Source organism: Rhinolophus hipposideros, assembly GCF_964194185.1.
Source record: "Rhinolophus hipposideros genome assembly, chromosome: 18".
NCBI classification, from domain to species: domain Eukaryota; kingdom Metazoa; phylum Chordata; class Mammalia; order Chiroptera; family Rhinolophidae; genus Rhinolophus; species Rhinolophus hipposideros.
Window position 1 is genome coordinate 18,319,419 of NC_138064.1, and position 24,326 is coordinate 18,343,744.

Sequence of the window (24,326 nt, forward strand, 5' to 3'; positions counted from 1 at the left end):
AAAAGATAAGCATATGCACACCCAAATGCAAAAAAATCGGACAACACTGTGTTTGCTCTAGGTTGCTTTTCGGAAATGAATATAAACTTCAGGCCCTAAATGGTCCACCTAGATTGTTTTTTAAAAGAACACATCTTGAACAAAATGAAGTTGGGATCATTTAAACTAGGAAAAGCACATGGGAGCATTTCCTGAAAACCTTCAATGACTGAACAGACAAGGGACTTTTACAAGCTCAGCCATCTTGTCGAGTTTTACTTAACCTGACCACCCAACAACACCACCTTGAGAAAGCCACAAAATTACTCTTACAATGAGTGAAACCCCAAGTTAAAAAGCAGCGTTTTCATTTCATTTTAATGTGTGCTTTGGGGTTTGTATCTCACAACGTTCTCTAGGCAGCAAAGTCTCCTTCTACGACACTCAAGGACCTGCTCTGAAATCATCTCTAACACTGGGGAAATCCACTTCTAGCTCATAAACCCTGATCAAAGCACAGCCTTTCTTTTTAGGCCATTGAGAACTGCATGTTGAAGGATAATATGGGAAGACCCTTTCCCTTCACGTCAGTGGGAGGTCTCTTTTAGCTGAGCTCATTCACACGCAGTGTATACTAACCCAACCAGAAACAGTGTTACTCATAATTCACTTAACTCCATGGTCAGAGATTCTAACTAAAACTGTAATCAGAGGGTTGCAACTGCCAAGGGATTAATAAAACAATACTTAACATGCTTATAATAACTGATGATGGAGAAGCCTCCAGAGTTTTTCTTCGTCACTTGGGCTAAACATTTTAAAGAGTAACTCTACTAAAAATTGAATTCTCCAGTGTTTTTTTTTTTGTTGTTGTTGTTGTTTTGGCCTGTTTGGATTTCCTTCCTCACATAGGGCCTCCTTTTTTGACTTATTTTTAATCATGATGTCATTATTTTAATCTTTGCCCAAATATCACTTATTAAAAAGGCCAGTGTTATTAACTGAATGGTGTCCCTTCAAATTCATATATTGAAGCCTTTACCTCCCAGTACCTCCGACTGTAAGTTTATTTAGAAAAGGGTCATTGCAGAAATAATAGGGTAAGAAGATATCATTCCAGAGTAGGGTGGGCCCCGTATCGAATATGACTGGTGTCCTTATAAAAAAGAGAAATTTGGACAGAGACACACACAGAGGTAGAATGTCATGGGAGAATTTGAGTTAAGCTGCCACAAGCCAAGGACCTACCAGAAGCTAGGAGAGAATTTTGGAACAGAGTCTCACCAGTACGTTTAGAGGAAACGTGGCCTTTCTGACACCTCGATTTCAGATTTCTCGCCTCCAGAACTGTGAGACAATTAATATCCGCTTTTCTAAACCACTGAGGTTAGGACATTTTGGTACAGCCGCTCCAGCAAATTAATACAGCCAATGACACACGATGGGATGGTGAGTACGAGAATGGTTTTGGACTTAAAGATGCAATTAAAGACTTCCCACATAGAGGCAGCAATGACAAGCTACGTAAAACTATTCAACAGATCGTGTCATTCCCAGGATAAAATCTGTCTGAAAGCTTCTCACTGAACCTAAAATAAAAGTGAAACTCTTTCCTCTGGTTATAAGGAAGTATCCTGTATAAGTAAGGCCCATTCCTGCGTATCCATCCTTGTCATACACTGCTCTCCCCACTTTTTCTGCACGCTGCAGCCTCTTTCTGTTTCTGTACATTCAGCCTTAGGGCCTCAGGAAATCTGCCCTCCCCTCGAATGTTCTTCCTCCAAATGTTTCCATACCTAGCTCCTGTGTATCATGTTGATCTCACCTTAAATGCCATCTCCTCCCATAGATACCCAGTTCCCCTTTGGGAATTCACGTTTTATTTCTCAGAATCAGCCTATCTCATTTGTCAGCATGGCACATCACTTTCTGACATTTTTCTAATTCTTTGTTCATGTCCTTATAAATGTCCATGTGAATCACTAAAATAGAAGCTCAACTAGAGAAGGGACTGGACAGTCTTGTTTGCTACTCTATCCCCCAAACCTAGAACAATATCGGACAGCAGGGGTGCTAAAGATGGCTGCATAATCCGTGCAGCGCACAGGTGCCCAGTCTAGGTGAGTGAGAGCATTGTCAGCCAAGCTCTAGACCAGAACAGGGGCTTTCTTCTAATAGTCTGCTGAGAAAACATGTCCCTCCCCTTTTCCTAATTTGTACAAAAGTACTGAATAGCCTGGTGATGTTCCTGATTAGCACTTGTCAGGCACTCAGTACACATGCTTAATCAATGAAAATCTGTGTGAGTCCTTCCTGTCTCTGTCACTTACAAACTTCATGACTTTGAACGAGTCACTTATCTTCTTTTTTACTATTTTACCTAACAGGGATACAGTGAAATAAAATTGAAATTATGGCTATGAGGATACTTCAGAGGACACTTTGTACGATAGTATTAAGATTGTGACATAATTAATAGAGCCACTATAGTTTTACATTGTAGGACAAACAATAGAGAAAAACTGATAGCTCAGAGTGCTGAGAACGATCTGTTGAGAAACAACAATAGTGGGTCCCCAGGCATGTTTACTTTTGTCAAAAAGGATCACAACTCGTCAACTCACACATGCTGCATGGCGTCTTCAAATAAAACTAGGTGCATGGTAGCATTGAGTTCATTGTAATTGTCTAACGTCTCGGTAAGAATTGTCTTCAGCACCTTCCAGTCCTTCACTGGCATATAACATGGGTCTTCCCTACCATCGGCGAAGTGGCAATAGATGAGGGGCTGTTGAAGTAAGATGTGACTGTCTACATCCTGCAGAAGAAGGCACAGAAAAATATGGTCATGTCAAGCAACCAGAATGATTCCCCTAGAGGCAGAGTAGCCTACCAACGGAAAAGCTTGCAGATCAATCCATGGGTCGGTGGATGGAATGTTCCCAAGTAGAGACCAAATATATTCTGTAATTGCAGCTATTTAAGCAAGGTAGGCATTTGCACAATGGATTCGCATCCATATCTGACTTGTGCCCCAACATTAATCAGTGCCAGAGCCAACAGAGACCGCGAACATTCATACACTTACTTCAAAATATTTAGAAGCCGTTTCTAGGATTTTTTTCTGAAACAAATCACAGTCCTTTGTGTCTATCAGTTTGTCTCCATAAACACGAGAAGATTCATGAAGCCACAGGCGTACTAAATCATTTGGACCCTTTAAACATTCAGGAGAAGCAAATAAAATCCCCTTCAAAGCAAGAAAGGGAAAAATTGAAAATTCAGAAGCTACTGACATTCTAAGATATTTTTCTTTAACATTTTCTTTAACTGTATACTGAATTTAGCAATTTCTTGAGTTAAAAGAAACACCAATAGTCATTATTAGTAGTTTTACTCTCCAGTGGGCAACATTGTGAACATTTACTATCGTTATATTCATTTTTAGGAATGTAGCTAAGACTGAATTTCAAGAGTAAGCCCAGGAACTAAATACTGCATCTGAGAACCTCTGCCTATTAAGTTTTCCAACAGATTAAGTTTCCAAAACCAAAGTATAAACAGCTAATATGAAATCCACAGAATCATCATTTTTTTTATTCTCATATCCTTTGGTATCAGTTAATCTAACTCTTTCATTTCACAGATGAAGACTCTGAAACCAAAAGCAAACAGCCTGACTTCACACTCTGTGGGTACCAGCACCAAAACATTTAGCTCCCACTCTCCCTCAACACTGCCCTCAGCCTCTTGTATTCATAGAGACGCACTCCTCACGAAGAGTGTCAGCTTGCTGTAGACTCAGGAGAACACCAAGGGAGTTGAAGAGAATTAGCTGCAAAAGGCTAAACAAGTATTTGGGAATGTTAAGTGGAGCTGGTTGTATGAATGGTGAGCAGGCAGGCTTCTCAACCCATGTCACCTGTGGCCTCCCTTCCTGTTTCTTCTACGATTAAAAATCTGCTTTTAAACAACACTTTATTGAGCACAGTCTTTCAAGTAGGTGCTAGAAATAGGAAGATGGAAAGGAATACTCCACATTCTTAGGAAGCTCTTGTCTGATGCGGTATCATGGTTTTGAGGAGGTTGTGGGGTGATTAAGAAAAGAGGGTTATAAAAATATAAAGAAACAAAGATCAGATATAAAAAAAGAAATCCCATGCAGTTTTCACATTTTCCCACTTTACTAGCTCTCTCACAAAAAACTTTAAGCTGTAAATAACTCTGCGGCGACTTTTATTGTACAGGATAGACAAAATTAGGTGGATTTTTAAATAATTCCAGGTTTTAAACTGCCTGTTTGGAATTTTCTTTCTAAATCAAATACATACACACTGTCCTTTCACCAGGTAATGGAAGAGTCAATGTCATACCAAAACAATTTAAGAAATTTTATTTTTTCTTGACGTATGCTTAAAAATCATATCACATAAATATGAAAAATAACAAATTATCCCTCTTACTTGGCACAAAAACAAAGCACTCAAATATTTATACGGAATAAATGAAATGGGGGTCCAGACCTCTACCCTTGCTTCTGTTGCTGTCTCTATGCAACCCGAGAGGAACCACTGCTCTCAATGATAAAATGGGAATGACAAAGTTGCCATACTTACTCCACAGAGAAGTTTATGATGTAAAATGGAAGAATATATACAAAGTACGTAGCACAGTTTTAAACTAAGTTCCATAATCAAACACCATTACTATTACTATACTTATTCCTCCATCCCAATGCATAACAGAGAGTCCTCAAGGTACCTGGAAGATGTTAGATAGGTCTCTCAGATTAAAGAGGTAGTGGAATTTAACAGCCGTGGGTAAAAACATATGTGTCATCATCTGATGGAATGCGATCGTTGCCTGTATCAATGTAGGGCCACTCCTGAGAATTGATGGACCAAATGCTTGCTGCTGGAAATGGAAACTAAGGATCTGGCTATAGATGGTGTTTAGAGCATCCAAGGATGGAAAGTTGAATGCAAACACTGTGAAATGTCTCTGAAAAGATAAACACATATAAGAAATGTAAAACAGGGATTATAATGGTTACCAGTAGATTGCTGAAAAAAGGCCTTCTTTTTTCCTCCCTTTCTGTATCCATGCCCACTGCCATTTCACTTTGCAGTGCCATTCATTCTGATTCTGGGCCTGGCCATATGACTTGACTGAGCCAACAGAATGAGGTGGAAGTGACAGTGTGACAGTCACTGTCAGAGGCTTGTGTGTTTCCACTTGCTCTTTTAAGGTTCTACCTTTTCTACAAATTCTACAATCTACTGGTGGATGAGAGACTCATGAAGCAGAGCCACATTGTCCCAATAACTCCAGCCAAAGCCATCCGAGATTAGCTGACAGACAGTAACTCCCAGACATGTGAATGAGCCCAGTCAAGATCATGGGCCACCTAGCTGACCCCCAGCTGACCCCCAGTAATTGAGTAGGCGACATTTAGTGTTGTATGCTGTATGTATGTTGTTGTTGTTGTTGGTGGTGATTATTAAAAAGCTTATGTGCACACAAAAAACCTTCACATAAATATTAATAGCAGTATATTCATAATTGCCAAAATGTGGAAACAACTAAGGTATCCTTCAATAGATGATTGGATAAACAAATGGTAATACATCCCTATAATGATTATTATCCAGTGATAAAAAAGAAATAGGTATCAAGCCATGAAAAGTCATAGAAAAAACTTAAATGCATATTGAAGCTAAGTGAAAGAATCCAATCTAACATGGCTACATACTATATGATTTTAACTATACGACATTCTGGAAAAGGTAAAATTATGGAGACAGCGAAGGATCAAATGGTTGCCAGGGATTCAGGCAGGGGGTGGGAGAGAGGGGTGAATGGGCAGAATAAAGGCGATTTTTAGGGCAGTGAAACTATTCTGTATGATACATTAATGGTGTACACCTGTCAATATTCATGTGTCAAATCCCATAGAATGTACAGCACAAAGAATAAACCCTAATGTAAACTCTGGGCTTCAGTTCATAGTAACTTATCAACATTGGCTCATCAACTGTAACAAATGCAGCACACTAATGAAAGATGTTGTTTATAGTAGGGTAAAATGAGGTAGAGGGAATGGGGGAGTACATGGGAACTCACTCTAATTCCAGCTAAAGCTGCTGAAACAGTTCGTAAACCCAAACTGCCCTTAAAAAGTCTATTAATTAAAAAAAAAAAAAGAAAGAAAAGAAAAAAGCTTACATGTTTAACCAAATGTCCAGTAGAAGCCCTAATTTGTACTGAAAAGTGCCAAGAATCAAGACCTACAATGTTTCGGTATTGTAATGAGGGGCTATTTGGGAGAAAGCAATACTTGACACCTTACCTGTAGTCTAGGATTGATTGTAAAGCTGCCCACCATCGGATTCATGCAGGCCACATACTGACAGTTGTGGATTTCCTTAAGCATCACTTTCTGTCTGTCATACCTGCATGATTGAAAACAGAACCATAAGTCCTGAAATTGAAGATGACCGCACAACAAAATCCACCAGTTCCTAAAGGACTTCATCACCAACTGCCTCCTCTCATCTTTACCGCCGCATTGTGACGTTCGGCTTGTTAGCCTTCTCTCAGAGACATAAAAACAAAAGTCTGGAAAACTGAAGGCGTTGTGGCTTCTTTGATGCCAGAATCAACAACTGGAGCTGAATCAATACATACTCTTAAATGCTTATCGATTCTCACGTAATGCTATTAGAAATAGCTGGTTAGAAATACCCAGAGCAGGGCGGGGGGCTCTCTTTCTAGGGAACAGCAGAGATCACAGACTGCAGTGCCCAGATGTTACCAAATGGTTACATCTCACAGAAAAAAGGTCAAGCTTCTCTAAGTGATTCAGTGTGAGTCAATGTCTTAAAGAGTTTAGCACTTCAACTGGACAGTTTATGTTTCCAAGATACTTTTCAAACCAACTCTTCCCAAGACACAAAGGGAATGTATTCCATTGAAGATGATGAAAGGGGGGTGCAAAGTGAAACCCAAAAGGTATCACAGAAAATGCTCCTCAGAAGAGAAAGAAATTAGGGTAATTCCATTTTTAAATGTTTAATTATTATTATTATTAAACATTTAAAAATGGAATATTATTATTATTATATTTAGATTTCAGTTGAGAATACAGAGACTCACTTACCAGTGTCCATAATCAATGTGCTGTCGAATCAGCGTGTGGGGCTGAACCGTGCCATATAAGTCCACTTCGGGCATATTCATGTCATCGATAAAATAAACCAATTTTTTATTTCCTCCTGGACCATAGTTACGACCAGCTTTTTTCTCTAGTGGTTTCTCAAGAATTCCTGAAACAAATATATAATTCTGTCCACCAATAAGATAAAATGTAACATTCTGTCCTTAGTCCTTCTTTGTTGCTTTTCCTCATCTTCTGTCCATTTCATCCACTCTATGACTTCAGGTTAATACCGTCTGCAGGTTAATATTAGAACTGTGTCTCTGGTCATCTCCTCGTATGTCAGGCTGTCCAACCAACCTCCTTCCTGTTGCCAGAGCTCACCTTGCCTGTGCTTTGCTGGACAATCAACGTCTGCCGCATGATGGCACCCTGCCATGACATCTGAGCCAACACCACTGCTGATCTGTGCACTTTCCTCCCTGTACCCACTCTAATGCATGGCCTGCCGCCCGTCCAGCTACAGCCTGGTCTCGCTATCCTTCTCTACCGCCCTTGCAGGAGCACCTGGGGACAGCTCAAGACAGTCTCCTAGACCTCTCTTCTGGAGCTATCAGGGTGCAGAAGTCCAAGACAGTATGATAGGGAGACACGTTATCCTGTGTCCACATCACGTCACATTTCCTCATGTGCCTACATGACTGTGTGTCGATATGCTTGAGAGAAAATCATGAGTGTAGACAATCCCAAAGAATGTGTGCTTGCAAGGTAGCATCTAATTATTTGTAGACTCTCCAACTGCATTACAAATAACTTGAGGACAAGGAACTGTATGATGTCCACCGCAGCATTCCTGATGACAGTCACAAGTAATTGGTTAAATGAACAAATGGATAAATAAATAAAGCATATAATGAATAAATTAACAGCCCTTCTTCCCAAGCAACGGACCTGCATTCCCAAATGCTTGCTGGGCATCAGTTACTGTTAGCTATCGGTGCCCGGAGGTTTGGCTAACAACAAATATGCGTCTTGCACACTCAAAATGCACCTCTTCCTTTTTGCCTGCTGTGCTTCTGTTTATGGGATTAATACTCTCCCAGTCAGCCTGATGCAAAGCCTCAGCAGAATCTTTCTCTCCTGGTCCCTGATCTGCCCAACCACAGCCTGTAAATGGTTCTTCACATCTCTTCCTTTTGGCCTCCCTCTCTGCAATTCTAGTCCAGAGCAACACTACATTCAGCTAGTACATTACTCGGGGTGGGGTGGGGGTGGGGGGCTGGTCTCCCCACCTCAGACTTCCCCCAAAGTGTAGCTTGCATCTTGTCACTTCCTTGTTCCCCATCAATGACTCACCATTTCCTACCAAATGAGATACATTCTCTTCAGCTTGTATCTCATTGCTTTCTACAGTTACAGTGTCCAGCCATCCCAGGTTGCCTGGGACTATCCCAGTTTTAGCACTAAGAGTCCCAAGTTCCAGAAATCCCTTTTCTTTGGCAAACTTGACAGTTGGGCACTCGATCTACAATATGAACTCTAACCCACCACGCCAGCCCTTTCCCTATCCTCTACCCCCTCACTGCGCTTCAGTCAACTTAGAGATTCAATTAATTGACTGTATCCCACAATTTTCTCTTTCATGTGTGTGCTTAAGCTGATTCTTCTATCCCAAATCCCATTTTTGTCTGTATACCACCTCATCTCAAAGGTCTGGAAATCCTAACTTTCTTTAGAAAAGAAAGGTGCTTTCTATTCCTCATGCTAATAGGCAATCTCTAAATCTTATTTACGTCTGTATCTCTTTCACGAATTCGCAAGATGAACTCATACCACAGTCAAGTACTTAGTTCAACTATTGAATTGTAGCCCTAATCTTCCATTTACAAGTGATAAAGTAATCTCTTCTTCTGTGTCTGTGAATGAAAAATATGTACTGGACACAGTGCCTGGGGAAAAGTAGATAAATAGTATACATTTGCCAAAGAAATGAATGAAATACTGCTGAGTCAGTTTCATTCAAAAGACAAAGAAGACAAACTTGATTAAGAAGAGATTACAGAAGAATCTCTCTTGTATGAGCTAATGATGTCAGTGAGTAAGAACATTTGTTATTAATCTCCACTGATATTAGCTAAGAAAACAGTAACAACACATACCCATGTATATTCACAACACAGAAATCACATGCAGGGCAACTCAACAGATGCAATAAACTATTGGACAACAGGGAGTTTTGCTGCCTCCCCCACCCCAAAATATGACTCATTACTCTGCTGGACTTAGTGACAGGCCTACTAATATCACCTCTTTATATCATTTCTCCTCTACTTCCCAAGTCTACTGTGCTTGCCCTTCTCAATTCGGAATGGCCACAATCTGTGTGGTTCTTTTGACTACACTGATACATGTATTCAACAGTTTAAAATCCTTCTTTTAGTTCTTCCAAGATTTAATTAACAGCTCGTGGCCTGTCATTTCATCTACAGTTTGAATGAATTTCTCCTCCATCAATCCTTTACTTGAAAAGGTAACCAGAACCCTCTTCCTTGAGCATATCTTCATGTTGCTCCATGAAGTTCATTAAAAGTAACCCCACGGCTTAGAGGCAAAGCAAATTCTTGCTGTTCTAAAGATTAATAGCCCAAATAAAGTCATGAGAGAGACAAAAAAACCAAAACCACACTATTGGAACAAAGCATATTTACCTACAATACATAAAAATTCATCTGAGGCCTAAGCGAAACGTCTACAGTCTAGAGAAGATGAGCATCTCTTTGGGTTACATGTCACGGCCTTGATGGTTTCGGATCTTCTCTCTGGAGTGAAACAGGAGGGACACTTACTTTGCAGAACTGCAGAGGTTGTATAGTAGTGGAAAGGCACACGGGCCACTATGTACTCCTCTGAGAGACGTGCCAGCGTGTCACCTACAAAGACTGTTTTTCCCACTCCGGTATTGCCTATGAGCATGAGCGGTTGTCCTTTCTCAAGCAGCAGCTCTACAAAATATCTCAGACGAGTTGTCTCTGATGTGTGAACCAGAACTCTCTGAGGGGAAAACACAGAATGAGAGAAAGGTCAGAGAGAGGCATTCCAAAATTGTACATATGAATCAAACATAGTTACTTTAGAGTTGTGACCCAGTGAATTCTGACCCACAGCAGCAGGAGATCCCACCAAGTTTTCCATGTTGAATTGTCAGAATGCAAGACATCATAGCTTGAGGAGAGCAACTGGGAAGTGCTATGGCATAAGCAACTGATTTATAGTTTCCAAATTAAGTAACAGCACTCAAGGCTCCCTAGTACTGAATACCTACACTCTGCTCAACCTCGTGTTAGACATACAAGAGAATACAGTAAACAGTTAAGAAACCATCCACCACTCTTTAGTTGCGGACAAAACATCTGACAAGTCAAGCCACATATAAATGAAAGTTGGTAGCAATGCTTTGGCCTGGTCAGATTAAGTGACAAACGATTATACATACGTCATACTAAAGGATTTCAGTGGGGCGGGGAGACCAGTTTGCCAGAAACCGTGGCTTTAAGTGCAATAGTCACAAATCCAAAGTACATCTCAAACTTACTGTGTATTGCTTTATTTATAAAAATATAACAATGTTTCTGCTTTGAAAATGAACTATTTATTTAGATACTACATTGTTTGACAAAGAATTTGAGCTAGCTTACAGGAATAAAATAAAATAAAGAATACGAATGTAAATAAAAATCAGGCCCAGGGAACACAGACTAATATATAAGATTAGGAAAAGGATAGCAGATATAGATATGCCAGAAATAGAATCCTGCACAGTAATGAAAAGAGAGTTGACAATTTCTTGCAGTTCCTCCTGGCCAAATTACAAACGGCATAAAATACTACTTGCAGGATTTGTATTGTTCATTAAGAAAAACACATAAATTCCATGATAGAAAAAGTTCTTCCCTACGTGGTTAGCATATACTGAACACAACTGAGTATTTTACAGATCATTCAGGATCATGTTCAGGATTATGAACATTTACTCCAGAACGTTGTTATAATTCAGTGATACTCTCAGGACCTATTGAAAAGTGCAGACTGTGTGTTCTGTGCCACATTGAACACTCCTAGACAACTTAAAAAAAAATAAATTGAATTTTATAGTATTTTTTTCTCCTTTCTTGGTGCTAGTTGTCATCATTTGCTTTTTAATTTGGCCATTAGCTCCTTCTGTACACATTAATATCAATAATTAATGCTCACTGATAGCTGAGTATGTGACAGGTACTGTACCAAGCACTTTCCATGCATTATGTCCTATGAGGCACGTAACAAATCTATGTGGAGAGCTTTGTTATTATTTTCATTTCTGAGATGGAGAGATTAAAGCTTAGAGAACGTTAATGACTTCACCAAGGTCACAGTGGGGGGTCTTGGCTTCAAACCCAAGTCTGTCCAGAGCCTGAGACACAGAATGTATATCAGAGCAGGGACTGCAGACACATTACTGAATCTCTTGGTACCTCTTTTTTACCCATATGTAAAAGGGGTAGCAACAGTCCATGACTTAGACAGTTGTAAGGATTAAGGTAGTGAATCTATGTGAGGCAACTACAAAAGGGCCTGACGTAGAGTAATGTAATATCAGCATTGGCTATTATTACTGACTCGGTATAGTTCTCTTCCAATATGTTAAGAAGTTGTTAATCAAACAACCACATTTGGCACAACTGTGTACAAAGTCAGACTACGACGTCCTGATAGTTTCCTTGTTGGATAAAAGGTATCATTGATCGGGGTGCACCAACCTTGTGAGACCAGAATTTGGTCTTTGGTTAGTTGCGGATTCACAGCTTTCAACCAGCTAGATAATATTGCTAGGTAGGCGAAGTCTAAGGAGATTGAGCACAAGCAGAGTTTTCAAACTATATGAAGCAGATGGAGCAGACGTTGCTGTTGTCTCCCAACACCCATTCCTACATGTCTTCCTTCCTGTCAGAGCTCTCACTTTGTTCAAGTCTCCATGCCTCTTCCACACAGCCACGTGCTTCTGTGGAAGCTCTGCCCCACGCCTGTAGTGATGTGATTCCTACAGTGGCCTGATTCGTGAGAGCCAACCACAGCCTCCCCATTACCATGGCCTGAGACTGCGTCAGGGCTGGCATGTGATCCCTGGAAATTAGATACAGGAGGCGCTCTGCTCTAGGGCTTCTAAAAAATGTTTCCTCACTCTTAATAAAAAGATATGAGAAAGTCTCTTTTCCCTCTGACAGTAACTCCCAGGGCCACCAGAGCCATTTTAAGACCCAGGGGGAAACCAGTCTTAAAATGGAGCGAGTGTTAAGAGCAGAGCAGAGAGTTGGAAAGATCTGAATCCTTGGTGATATCACCAAGTCACAGAATTAATCAGTCTTGGAGCCATCCTACCTCTGAATTTCTGGTTTGTGAAATAAATTTCCTCATGGTTAGGTGTTACACTTTGAATTGTGTCTTCCCAAAGTTCCTATGTGGAAGCCCTAATGCCCCGTACCTCAAAATGTGACTGTATTTAGAAATAAAATCTTTAAAAGGGTGATTAAGTTAAAACAAGGCTGTTAGGGTGGGCCTTAATCCAATCTGACTGGTGTCCTTAGAAGAGAAAATCTGGACATACTTGGAGACAGTGTCCAGGGATACGCACACAGAGAGAAAAGACCATGTGAGGACACAGCCAGAAGTGGCCATCTGCAAGCCAAGGAGAGCATTCTTAGGAGAAACAAAACTTGCTGACACGCCAATCTCGGACTTCTAGCCTGCAGAACTGAGATAATCTCCAATGTTTAAGCCGCCGAGTCTGTTGTATTTTGTCATGGCAGCTCTAGCACATTAGTACAAATAGAATAGTCCCATAAGCCAATATGACTGGTGTTCTTATAAAAAGGGAAATTTGAATACAGAGACACAAACACAGGGGAAAAGTCACGTGAAGATTAGAGGTATGCTGCCACACACCAAGGAATACCAAGATGGCCAGCAAACCACCAGAGGCTAGGAGAGGGGCATGGAAGAGACGCTCCCTTATAGCCCTCAGGAGGAACCAACTCTGCTGACACCTTGATTTTGAATTTCTAGCCTCCAGAACCATGAAACAATTTCTGTTGTTTAAGCCATTTCGTTTGTGGTACTTTGTTACAGCAGCTCCTGGAAACTAATACATTGGGTTTTCTCATTTGACTCTAGCTGCCTCCTCATTAATACCATAAAAATCACCTGTATTGCATTCATATAGCACTACTTGAAATAAGTTCTGACATGAAAAAGAATGACGAGTTTGAGAAAAAAATATAATGAAAATGAAAACAGGTGGAGACCAAATTAAAAGATGACTAAAAAATAATTTGACATAAGAGAAATGTAAAAGCACAGTCTATGAAGAGAAACAATTGAAAAAGAGAAAGATCCATGGAGATTTGCCAGCTGCTATGTAAATATGAAACACATCAGTTGAGGAGATTAAACATTCACTTGATGGCTTGGGGTGGGGGGTTGAAAGAATGTTATACGTAAATCGGCTATCTAAGAAATTTACAATAAGGTCAGGAAAAAGAATCACTGAACTATAGAAATATGCCTCTAACTTTTAATACAACTCATAGTGTTTCTAGGAAAATATAAAGAAAGCTGTTACCATAGAACTAAGTTGAAATTTTTAAAAAGAAGTTGCAGCAACATAAGAGCTAATTCACTGACTGTTTCTATAACCGCGATTCTTCTCTCACAGGAAATACGTATATGCTGACCATTACCAACAATAATTTACCCATCAGGCAGGGGGGAAAAAAGACTGCTGAAGAACAAACAAACAAACAAAGGCTCAAATCGGCTTGAAAGTCTCTATGTTTCACACACCTACCCGCAGAGGTACGTCTGGATCCATAGTGAATTTGGGGATGTTATCGGCCCAAGGCAAGAATTTCTTAGTTTTGTGGTCGAGATAATAATCAAAGATTGTTCCCTGGGATGGAAACTTCACTGCTTTCATCTCTTTATGCCACCACCGACTGAATTCAGCTTGACAACCAGAAAGCTAAGGAGAATGAGAGAAGTCCTTATTACAGACTTAAAAGATAATTCTGAACACACACAAACCCCCTCCAAATCTTGCTGAACAGACAGTGTGGCAGTGTACAGAGTCATAATTACAAATGGGATTGAATAACTGACCCAAGAAAAAGAAATAACTACAAATACGCTATAATGAGTGATAATGTCAGAGAGGCAGAAAGCTGTAATTGCCATACATCCATCAGGTACAAATGTTCTGGAATAATTATTAACTTATAAAGTAAGGGAAGGTTAGGTGAACCTTAGTTTACCCCTGGGTTATTCAATTTAACAAGGAGCTATTATACAAATTATCATGCTAGGTCCTTTATTTGAGTTTATAGTCTTCCGGGACCTTTTGGTGTTAAAATATCCTTTCCTTTATAAAATCATGGTGAGAATAAATGGTCATTTTTATAAATGCCCTTACTTAGAAAAATAAATAGTTAGTAACCCTATTTCATTCCTTCAATTCATTAGTAAAACTTTGTTGATCTTTGAAATTCTAAATCAGGGAACCGCTGCCATGAGGGCTGGAGAGGTAAAGAAAGGCCTGGATTTGGTGTTCTGGCAGGGCACAACTGAGTGGTCTAGCTGAAAACTCCACAGAGACAAACTCCTGTCCTCCAGAGAGAATTATAGTGGCAGGCAACAGGCTTTCCTTGCTAGAAGGTCCTTGTTTTTATATGATGATAGGTGCAAGCCTTTTGCTGGTGGATTAGGGTTTAGAAAATAGGGGGGAATGGCAACTGTGTACCAGCAACTAGCAAACCCTTCTAGCCACAGGACAACCTGGCCTAGTGAGTTTTGGTGAACTCTGAGAACACTGTGGATATCCACTGCATCCAGCAATCTCATACTTATCTAAGACCTCAACTCCCATTTTCTCCAAAAAAATTCTTAAACCTGCTTTTACTTTGCTCTTCTTCTGTCCTTGGACTATGACCTCCTGTCTGTACGAGGCTGATCACGCACACAAGAGTAGAGACAGACAGGATGGTGGGAGGATAGGAGATTGTGATCAGGGCTGAGAGGGGAGATCAGTTGTAGCAGAGAGAGCTTGCCCCATCTTCTGAACAAGTTCATGCTCCTAAATACCACCACTCATGAGTTAATGAGCTCATTTAAGCTATTTTCTCACTGGAGGCAAAGAATATTTTGTCATCCTACAAAAGCTGGTCTTGATTCAAGCTTGTTCACAAGGTATTACTTACCTGGCACCCCTCTCTGTAGGCAGAACACGTATGACTTCTACTTTACATCAAAATGTGTTCTGCCTAACAACTCTGTCAGCACAATGATTTTGGTGACAAACTTTTGATTCATCAGTTCACTCAGCCAAAATGCATTTATTCTATAGTGGGAAAGAAATCAAATAACGTTTCTGCCCTCACAGAATTTATGGGAAAGATAAAGAAGGAAACATAAGGAAACATGATAGCAGCAGAGGTTAAGTCAATAAATGCAGAAATAAGTAAATAGGTGACTTGAAAGCAAAGTTTGCTATAAGTGAGAACAACAGGGGTGAACCTATTTTAACTGGATGTTCAGTGAAGCCATCTCTAAGAACAAGTACGGAATAGGGAGCAGACCATTCCAGGAAGCAGGAAGAGATCAGCATGTGCAAAGAACTTGTGGTATGAAGTAATTTGCTGTGTTCAAGAAACTGGCCAGTGCAGCTGGTGGTGTGGGAGGGGAGGGAGTGAGAGGAAGAAGTAGGGAGAGACAGGCAGGACCAGATCCAGAGGCCTTGGAAATAGTATTACCATTTTTAACTTTATCTTTAAAGTAATAGGAATCCGTTAAAGTGTTTTAAATTCTGGAGTATATCATATAATTCAATTTACATTTCAGAAAACCACTCTGGCTGCTGAGTGGATAATGGATTATGGGCAAGTACAGACGCAGAAAGACCAGTGACAAGGTTACTTCAGAAGCCAACTGAGAAATGATAATGGCAGTTTAAGGGAGCTCAGGGAGAATTGACATAAATCCTATTTTGGAAGTTGTCTGCAATGGCCTGGATTAAGAACACAGGTCCTGAGTCATTTTTTTGGCCTTTTGAACCTGGCTCAGACATTAGCTGTGTGTCTTCAAGCAGGCTAAGTTCCAGTTCCTTTTTGTAAAAGAAGGAGGAGGATCGTTGTACCTATACATATAGGGTCTTTAAAAAAAAAAAAAAAGTCTTATTCCTTGCAGATAGTAGGCACTCCAATTGGTTGGACTGTCCTAAGAATATTTCTTATGTCTGCTTCATCAAGTTCCCAACTTCACAGCCTTTCTTTTGAATGCTTCATACACAGTTAGACCCCTTTTGACAATTCAAAAATGATGCTGATAATGTGGACTATTAATTAGGGAGAAAGTGTCTGGGACAGAAAGGTGACCGTGGTGATGCCCAACTTCTAGCTTGAAGGCTGTCAGCTTTGGAAACTGGCAAGATGAAAAGAGGATCGTCTGGAAAGACAGTAAGGTGTTATGATCAGGAGCAGAAAGATCTCAGCTGTCAACATCCCACTCTCGTGATTTCTCCTGGTTCTACAGTCCTAGAAAAGGAAAAGCCTCAGGGAGAACACTGGAAAGAAAACCATGGGGGTGTTGAGCAGAGGGGTAGACTCCATCTGTGGCCTCCACAAAGAAGAAATCTATGCGTTGTAAATGGCGTTTTTCAGAAAAACCACATGAAGTCACCCAACACTGATTCTTGACTTCCACTCAAAGCTAAGGGCTGTTATTCTTTAGAAAGCTCTTGGAGATGACTGAAAGAAATGTGGCTTCTCAGAAGGGTCAAAATAAGACCTAGGAGGCCAAGTGAGCACCAAATGTATTTATAGATACGATATTTGGTAACCTAGTGACAAGAAGCAGAACTGGGTCACAGGTTATGGCAACCATGCAGTTTAGGACCTGTAGTGAGTAAACCAACAGAAATATGGGTCACTCTTGGCTGTGATGCTTTCCAACTTAAATTCCCTGTTTATATCTGGACATATCTGGTGAAGCCTGGAAAATGTGTGCCATTGATTTTCCGCAAAGACTGAGAAGTACCGTTGAAACACCAAGACCAGGAGAGATCCTGAGTATTCTGGAAAGTGTGACATATGGAGACGTGCATGGGTGGCAATCCTGATATTACTTCCCATCAATGTAACCTTAGTCAAGTTACTTCACTTCTCTGAGCTTTACGTTATCCGCCCCATGAGGATACCCTTAAAGAACTCTTGTAAAGAGTACATGAGAAAATCTATGCAGAGAGGTGCATGGTGGAAATTAGACAACCACATCTCTCAAGTTGAAAAACTCCCACTTCATACTTTGGCAAGTCTTAGCAGTGTGTGTGTGTGTGTGTGTGTGTGTGTGTGTACACGCATACTCTTGTGCAAGGTCTTGTCTCAAGCGTTTGTCCAAAAGACATCAGAAGCCACACATGGGGTATACAAGAAGGCTGTGCAGACATGCTAGCTTCCCTCTAGGCTGAAGGAAAGACCAATGGAAAAGAACTGACTTGGGGTTGACTATAACCCTGGGAATCATGTGTGAGACTGATTAGAGGTAAGAAGAAACTAGAGACAGGGAAACCAATTTGAAGGCTATTGTGGGCTATGGACTGAATTGTGTCCACCCAAAATTCATATGGTGAATCCCTAATCCCCAGTGTGATGGTATTTGGAGGTGGGGCCTTAGGGTAGTGACCAGGGTTAGATGAGGTCATCAGGGTGGAACCCTCAGGATGAGATTAATACCTTATAAGAAGGGACACCAGAAAGCTTTTCATCTTTCTCTCTCTGCTATGGGAGGACACAGGTCAGGAAGAGGGTCTTCACCAGAACTTGACCATGCTGCTATCCTGACCTTGGACTTCCAGACTCTAGAACTGAGAGAAAGTAAATTTCCATTGTGTACGCCAACCTGTGAGTGGTATTTTGTTGTGGTAGCCTGAACTAAGACACCATGACAGCCCAGGACAATCTAAAGACACTTCTGAATTAAGGCTGTAGGGATGGAAAAGAGGGGACAGACTAAATGGTTATTTTGTAATGGACACTGAAAGTATCTATTAATCATCGGACATACAAATAAGAAAGAGTAATGTCTCTCAAGTTTTAAACTGGAGTGACTAGGAGTATTGTGAGTATGCCTGAAGAAAGAAAAAAGAGGAAGAGCAAATTTGGGGGATGGGGCAGAGAAGAGCTGCCTGTGGAACAGCACGATGCTGGCACTGCTCTAGAAGCAGGCGGAAACACAAGACCTTAGGCTGAGAAGTAAGATCTGGTGGAAGGCTATGGATTGTCAGCCAAGGTTAGAAGAATCAGCCTGGATGAGCTGCCCTGGGCAATGTACAGGCTTAGGAGGAAGCAGGGTAAGAAGGACAGATTTATGACAATGTAACAAAAGCATATGAATCACATATTATAATATTCCCCCCAAAATAATACCGGTTCTGTAACTATTTCTAAACATACCTGATCTTGTAGCAGAGTGCCTCCAAATGCCCAAATACAAGCAAAAACGAAATAGACTTCATAAACTTCTTTTGGGCTGTCAGACGGTACATTTTCAGGAGTCAACAAACATTCCAGAAGAACACAAATAGTCTAAAGAACAAGAAATAGCCATTCATTTAGGGCAACATTTTTTTTTTTTTAAATAGTGGAGTACATTCATGGGACTTACTCGCAAATCCACTTTACTTTTATGAGATTATATAATTTTTCCCAACTCTGTGATTTGCTGCATTGGAAGAGATAAAAATTATTGTCTTGGGTTTCTGTGTTAATGGTAGAAAACCTTTGCCACTTTTTACCAAATTGATCTTCTAAGTAATGACAAACAATGAAAAAAAACTAAAATCTTAAATTATCCAATTAATAATCACTGTAACAAACAGAAAATACATATAAGCTAAAAAAAAATATATTGGGGATATATCCATGCTCTTTTTATAAACAGGGAGTCAGACTACACAGAGTATTCTATAGCCCACTTTCTCACTCAAAAACAAACTGAAGACACCTTTCTTTACCAGTAAGAATGGGCCTATAACATCACTTGGAATGAATAACTAAGATTCCACTGGATGGAAAGGCTGATTTAACGATTGCCCTCTTGCTGGACATTTAGAAAACCCACTTTCCCTAAGTGTTTTGGCAGCCATTTTTCCCACCTGTTGTCATAAATTTAGAAAGTCGGACTGGTAGCCTTAGCCTGTGGCATATTTTTGGACACCAGACTAAGTTTAGCTTTGGAAGAAATGCTCTTCAGGAACTTGTACTCCATCGCGTCCAGGTGAAGTGGCAGTGTGCTCTGTTGGTCTGAAACATACCCGTGTTTAGGGCTATCAGGTCAATAATGGGGAGAACATGGTTGCTGCAAAGGCCTTTCCCGTAAGAAATAATAACCAGTCATAAACATGTTTTTGAGCTAATTCTCTAATGTACAAAAATAGCTGTCATTAATTAGCATGGTCACAGACCCTCAAAACTCATGATACCCTCCCCCCAATTTTTGGAGGCAGCAACAGATTTTCCTTACTATCATGTATACATAGCAGTGCAAATTACAACAAAGTATGTCAGGATTATGTGCATGCCTTTCCCTCGCAGCCATGAAACATGGGGAAAATTCATGGTAACATGGACAATAGGTCCTGGAAATAGCTTGGAAATGGTTTTACTTGAAATTATTGAGCACCTCTTATGTTTTTTAATCTTCTCTCTTGATGTCTAGTATTTTTATATTGTGCCACATTTGCCAATTTAAAATCATCTTCCAATAGAATAAAATTCACCAACTTGTTATCAAGAAAAATAAAATTCTGAGACTTTGCTATTTCTGAGCAGAAGCCATCTTGGTCTAAGGAACTGTTTGAATTAAAACAAAAAAGACTGAAAGGTCTCAATGTTAAGTTATCCACTACATGGAACACTCTAGTAACGCATATGCTTTCTCTATTTTCTCCCAAACACAGTACTTGGAAAACATTTTGAGCTCTGTGTCAGCAATTAATGCAATCATATTTTGGTGCAAATTCTGAACTCATTAATACATCTTACTAACATGAAAGAAGTTTCCTATATTGGAAAACATAATACCTTAATTTCTTAAAGTGGTCATTTTAAGCTATTCTCTTTTATACCCATTTTTGTCTCAAATTCTTGTCCTTATAAGTAATCACAGAAAAGAGACTATTGTATAAAAGAGTGAAAGAGAAGCTAGCAATAAAATGCTATTTCTGATACTACAAAAGGAGGAAGTGAGAGCAAAAGTCATATTAATTCCTACTGACCTATTTTCACACTACTCTTGAATGAAAAAGTTCACACCACAGAGAATCACACAAATACACAAGTCAACTTGAAAAAGAACATGACCATGCTTTTTGCAAGTATTACACCAGAGGAAGTCTAATTAGGCTAACCACATAATTAATTCATTATGAATAAATTCAGACCTGCTTTCAGAAATAAATTACACCTCAGATAATTACTGTTGAAGACTATCGTTTACTTAATTGCTGGGTGAATTATCCAAAAACCTGAACTTTCTCTCCTTATTATGCGTGTGACTATTTCTAATTGAGCTTCAAATAAATTTGGTAACATAGTAACTTAATGGTAACTAGGTACTTTGAAACCAATTTTGCTCCTATAGAAAAAAAGGTTTCTAATTGTAAACCGTTTGTGAAGTTTTATACTTGTAAAGGCTGAGGATAGTTCTTCTTCATGGTGAGATTAAGATCACAAGCTTCATTGCTGTAAATTATTTTCATTTACTTCCATACAAGGCTATCATATATCCCCTTCACTCTTACCAGCTGTCCCACAATGAGCATTTGAAACAAAATATATCCCAGGAATATTATAAATGCTCTCTCTAGAGTGGACTGACTCTAGGAATATTTTGGGGAAGGGAAGGAAAGAAAGGGAGGAAGAAGTGGAAGGCCGGTGGGTGGTGACACCTAAGTAGTAGAACTCAGGCTTTCTCTTACTCACTGGTCAACATCTTTAATTGCATGACTTTGTTGTATTCAATAAAACATACTGAGCACCAGCTAATTAGGCGACAGAAAAATAAACAAAGCTGTTACAACTTTTCTTATTCTATTCAAATATACTTGGGAAGAACACATAATTCAATAAAGACACACTCGGTATCTACCATATGCTAGAAACTATGTAAATCTCTGGGGATATGAAAATGAATAAAAGGTGGCTTCAACCCTCTAGTTCACAACCTGTGCAAGAGACCGTGAACCTGAGTGACTACAGCTTGCGATAGGTATGTGAAAGAGGTTTGCATAAAGCACTGGAGAAATTTCAGGCTAGAGGACCAAGGTTGGATAAATCTAACAACTTCAGAAATCTTTCCATCTCCTTGAGCAAGCAAAATCTGTTGTCTTGATCAAGCCACAGACCATATCAGGTTACCGTGTAACCAAAGACACACCTGCACCAAACTGTTCTCTGGAATTGAAGTGATGGTTTTAAAGCTTGTTCTCAGCTTATCCAAGCACGCAGGAACGTATTTATCAAAAAGAATCGTTAAATTGGCCTTTTCTGATTGATGCTGCCTTCTGTCTATCCAACTGGCCACATACCTGCAAAAGAACAGAAAAGCTTTTACTGAGCCTAGGCTTGAAAAGCAGAATTCCACCAGCTCAAACGTTTCTCCCTGCCACACAGCTTGGTGCAATACTTCAGGAACATGGTCAGTGAGTTCATTCTATTTCTCAAACTGCAAATATTTTTAAATGACCCTTTAAAATGGCCTTGTTTTAATGGCCATTTTTACCTTAATGAAAAGAATGTGAAAGAAACTCCTAATAGCACTTAGAAGCCAAACATAATAGGGCATATAAGTAGGACATTACTGAGCATTTGTAAGGAGGTATAGTTTGTTGTTTCCTAGAAGACTGAAACTGTTCTCATAGGGTAGGCCTTATTTATGAAAACAGCTTGGGATTTTTCTGGATTAATCTTGGCATCAATTATTTAGTAATGAGACATCAGCTACAAATAAAAAGGTGAAAATTCCATAGAGGCTGTTTCAAAGTCCCCCTTTTCCCACTGGACGGAATGGAACACTAACCTGATAGCTGATAATGTATTTCCAGTAAGTGGCTCCGAAATGGTATCTCATGCTTGAGTACATGTATGTTAATCTGAAGCTTATAAAATGTTATCAATGTTGATACACTAACACCTCTAACATATTAATAAAATAATACTAATTAATAAAAAGAAACATTACTTAGCATCCTTAGTAGTCTCTGAGGAGAAACTGTACAATGTTAAATAAAAAATATTGCTCAAAAAGTTCTCGTCAAATAGGAAGCGGTGATAATAAATATATTTAGCTGCCAGCAGAGAGCAGTGGGACCAAACCAGTCATAGCTCTACCTTTCTTTAAGCAAAACAAATTTCCTATTTTCAATATCAGAAGAAATGACGGCAAGATGATTATCTTATAAAATGCTCCCTTTGATTTTCACCAGGCTTCTCACAAGGGTTTCATTAAATATTCAACTACCTTTACACTATTGGTAGATTCATAAAATATCAACTGTCAAAACTCATCCTGGTCCAAGAGGAACGGTTTTCAGTGGAAGTCTAGTTCATGAGGAAACTTGAGAGAGCATCTCTAGGTGGCGGTGACAGTAAGCACCACGGAAGAATGGAAAACAAGTACTAGTTACTCAGGACGAAGGCATGAAGGCCTCACCTACTCCTCAGCTTTTCATTTTTCTGTACATCAGCTGTCAGAAGAGAAATCCAGAGCTCACTGGGAATGGTTTAGGGAGATGGAAGTCTAAAGTCAGACTGCCTGGATCTGCATCCCAGCTCCACCATGTTTTAACCTCATGACCTTGGGCAAGTTTCTGAACATCTCTGTGCCTCAGGTTTCTCATCTGTCAATGGAGAAGATGATAATACAGACACCTTAAGGTTGTTCTGAGGCTTAAATGAGACCTCATGCACAAAGTGTCTAGATTAATATCTGCCGTATAATAAATTCTCAATCAACATTACTCACTAGCACAGAGTTGTTGGACTTGGGAGAACGGGGTTCAGGTCCAGATCCTGCCTCTCTGTGTCATAAAGTTAGGTGTGTTGCATAGGGCACAAGAGTTGGCAGTCAGCACCCTGATGGGTACAACAGATTGCATCCCCACCTCCCAGCAAAGGCTCTTCCCTGTCTCTGTGGGAGCAGAAGGCAATGCAGGGATAGCCAGGAGCCGTAGCCTCAGAAGGGGGAAATGGGCTTTGCACTTGGAGGGCTGTTAATAGCTACTTCATTGACCCACTTTGGCAGTAGCCAAAAGCTCTCTGAGAGAAAATTTACTAGGCCCACAAGCAAATGATGCCATTGTACAAATTACCTCCACAAAGAAGGAAGTGAGTTCAACCAAACAAGGGACCATGGTAAGAGTTGATCCTGCCCCCTCCAATGGCCCCCAAATGACTTCTGCTAAGGATCAACCACACCATATAGCATAGAGAGTAAAAAAGCATATATTGTTAAATATGGAAAGTTTATGATTTCATGTGTACATTCCTGCTAAATCTTCATAGTTTGGAATAAAAACAGATATTAAAAGACAGCAAGTTTAAAAGGAGAAACTATTATCTTCAAAACTACAAATACAAAACTACAAACTACAAAAACTACAGATACAGATCTATATTTGTTGGCAATTCATTCCACCTTACTTTATAAAAAAGTTTCTTATGATTTTTAAAAAATGATACAAATTTGAATGTGACCAAATGAAACATACTGCTATCCTATGACATAGAACTGAAAAAGATATACCAGCTTAGGAAATAGCAACTTTATGATGTCTTAATACACTACCTTAATGCCAATAAGTAGGTCTCTAACAGAGAATCTTTGCCTCTTCAGCATTTGCAAACACGTTCCATATAATCACCTCTGTTGCACTTCCCTTCTCCAGGCAAGCTATAGGTGTTTCACATGAAGTCTAAAACTCTGTAGTTTGAAAACTATCTAGGTAGGCAAAGTTTTCAAGCTTCTGAAAACTTTTCTTTTTTTAATTAGTCAATAGTCTGGGGTTGGAATCTGTCATATAGGACACAGCAGTAATTAATTCATCAGAGCG

General features: G+C 39.7%; 1 protein-coding gene across 1 annotated transcript in view; it reads right to left on the reverse strand.

The window, feature by feature from the left end:
* Positions 1–24,326, reverse strand: part of DNAH11 (dynein axonemal heavy chain 11) — a 287,853-nt gene that overhangs the window by 138,653 nt on the left and 124,874 nt on the right. The window contains exons 42-50 of the mRNA XM_081079668.1: positions 21,653–21,803; positions 18,670–18,801; positions 14,016–14,189; positions 9,982–10,186; positions 7,139–7,304; positions 6,329–6,431; positions 4,741–4,980; positions 3,068–3,229; positions 2,604–2,797 (exon numbers count right to left, since the gene is read on the reverse strand). Of these exons, the coding sequence (XP_080935794.1) occupies positions 2,604–2,797; positions 3,068–3,229; positions 4,741–4,980; positions 6,329–6,431; positions 7,139–7,304; positions 9,982–10,186; positions 14,016–14,189; positions 18,670–18,801; positions 21,653–21,803 (1,527 nt within the window). The remainder of the gene's footprint in view (positions 1–2,603; positions 2,798–3,067; positions 3,230–4,740; positions 4,981–6,328; positions 6,432–7,138; positions 7,305–9,981; positions 10,187–14,015; positions 14,190–18,669; positions 18,802–21,652; positions 21,804–24,326) is intronic.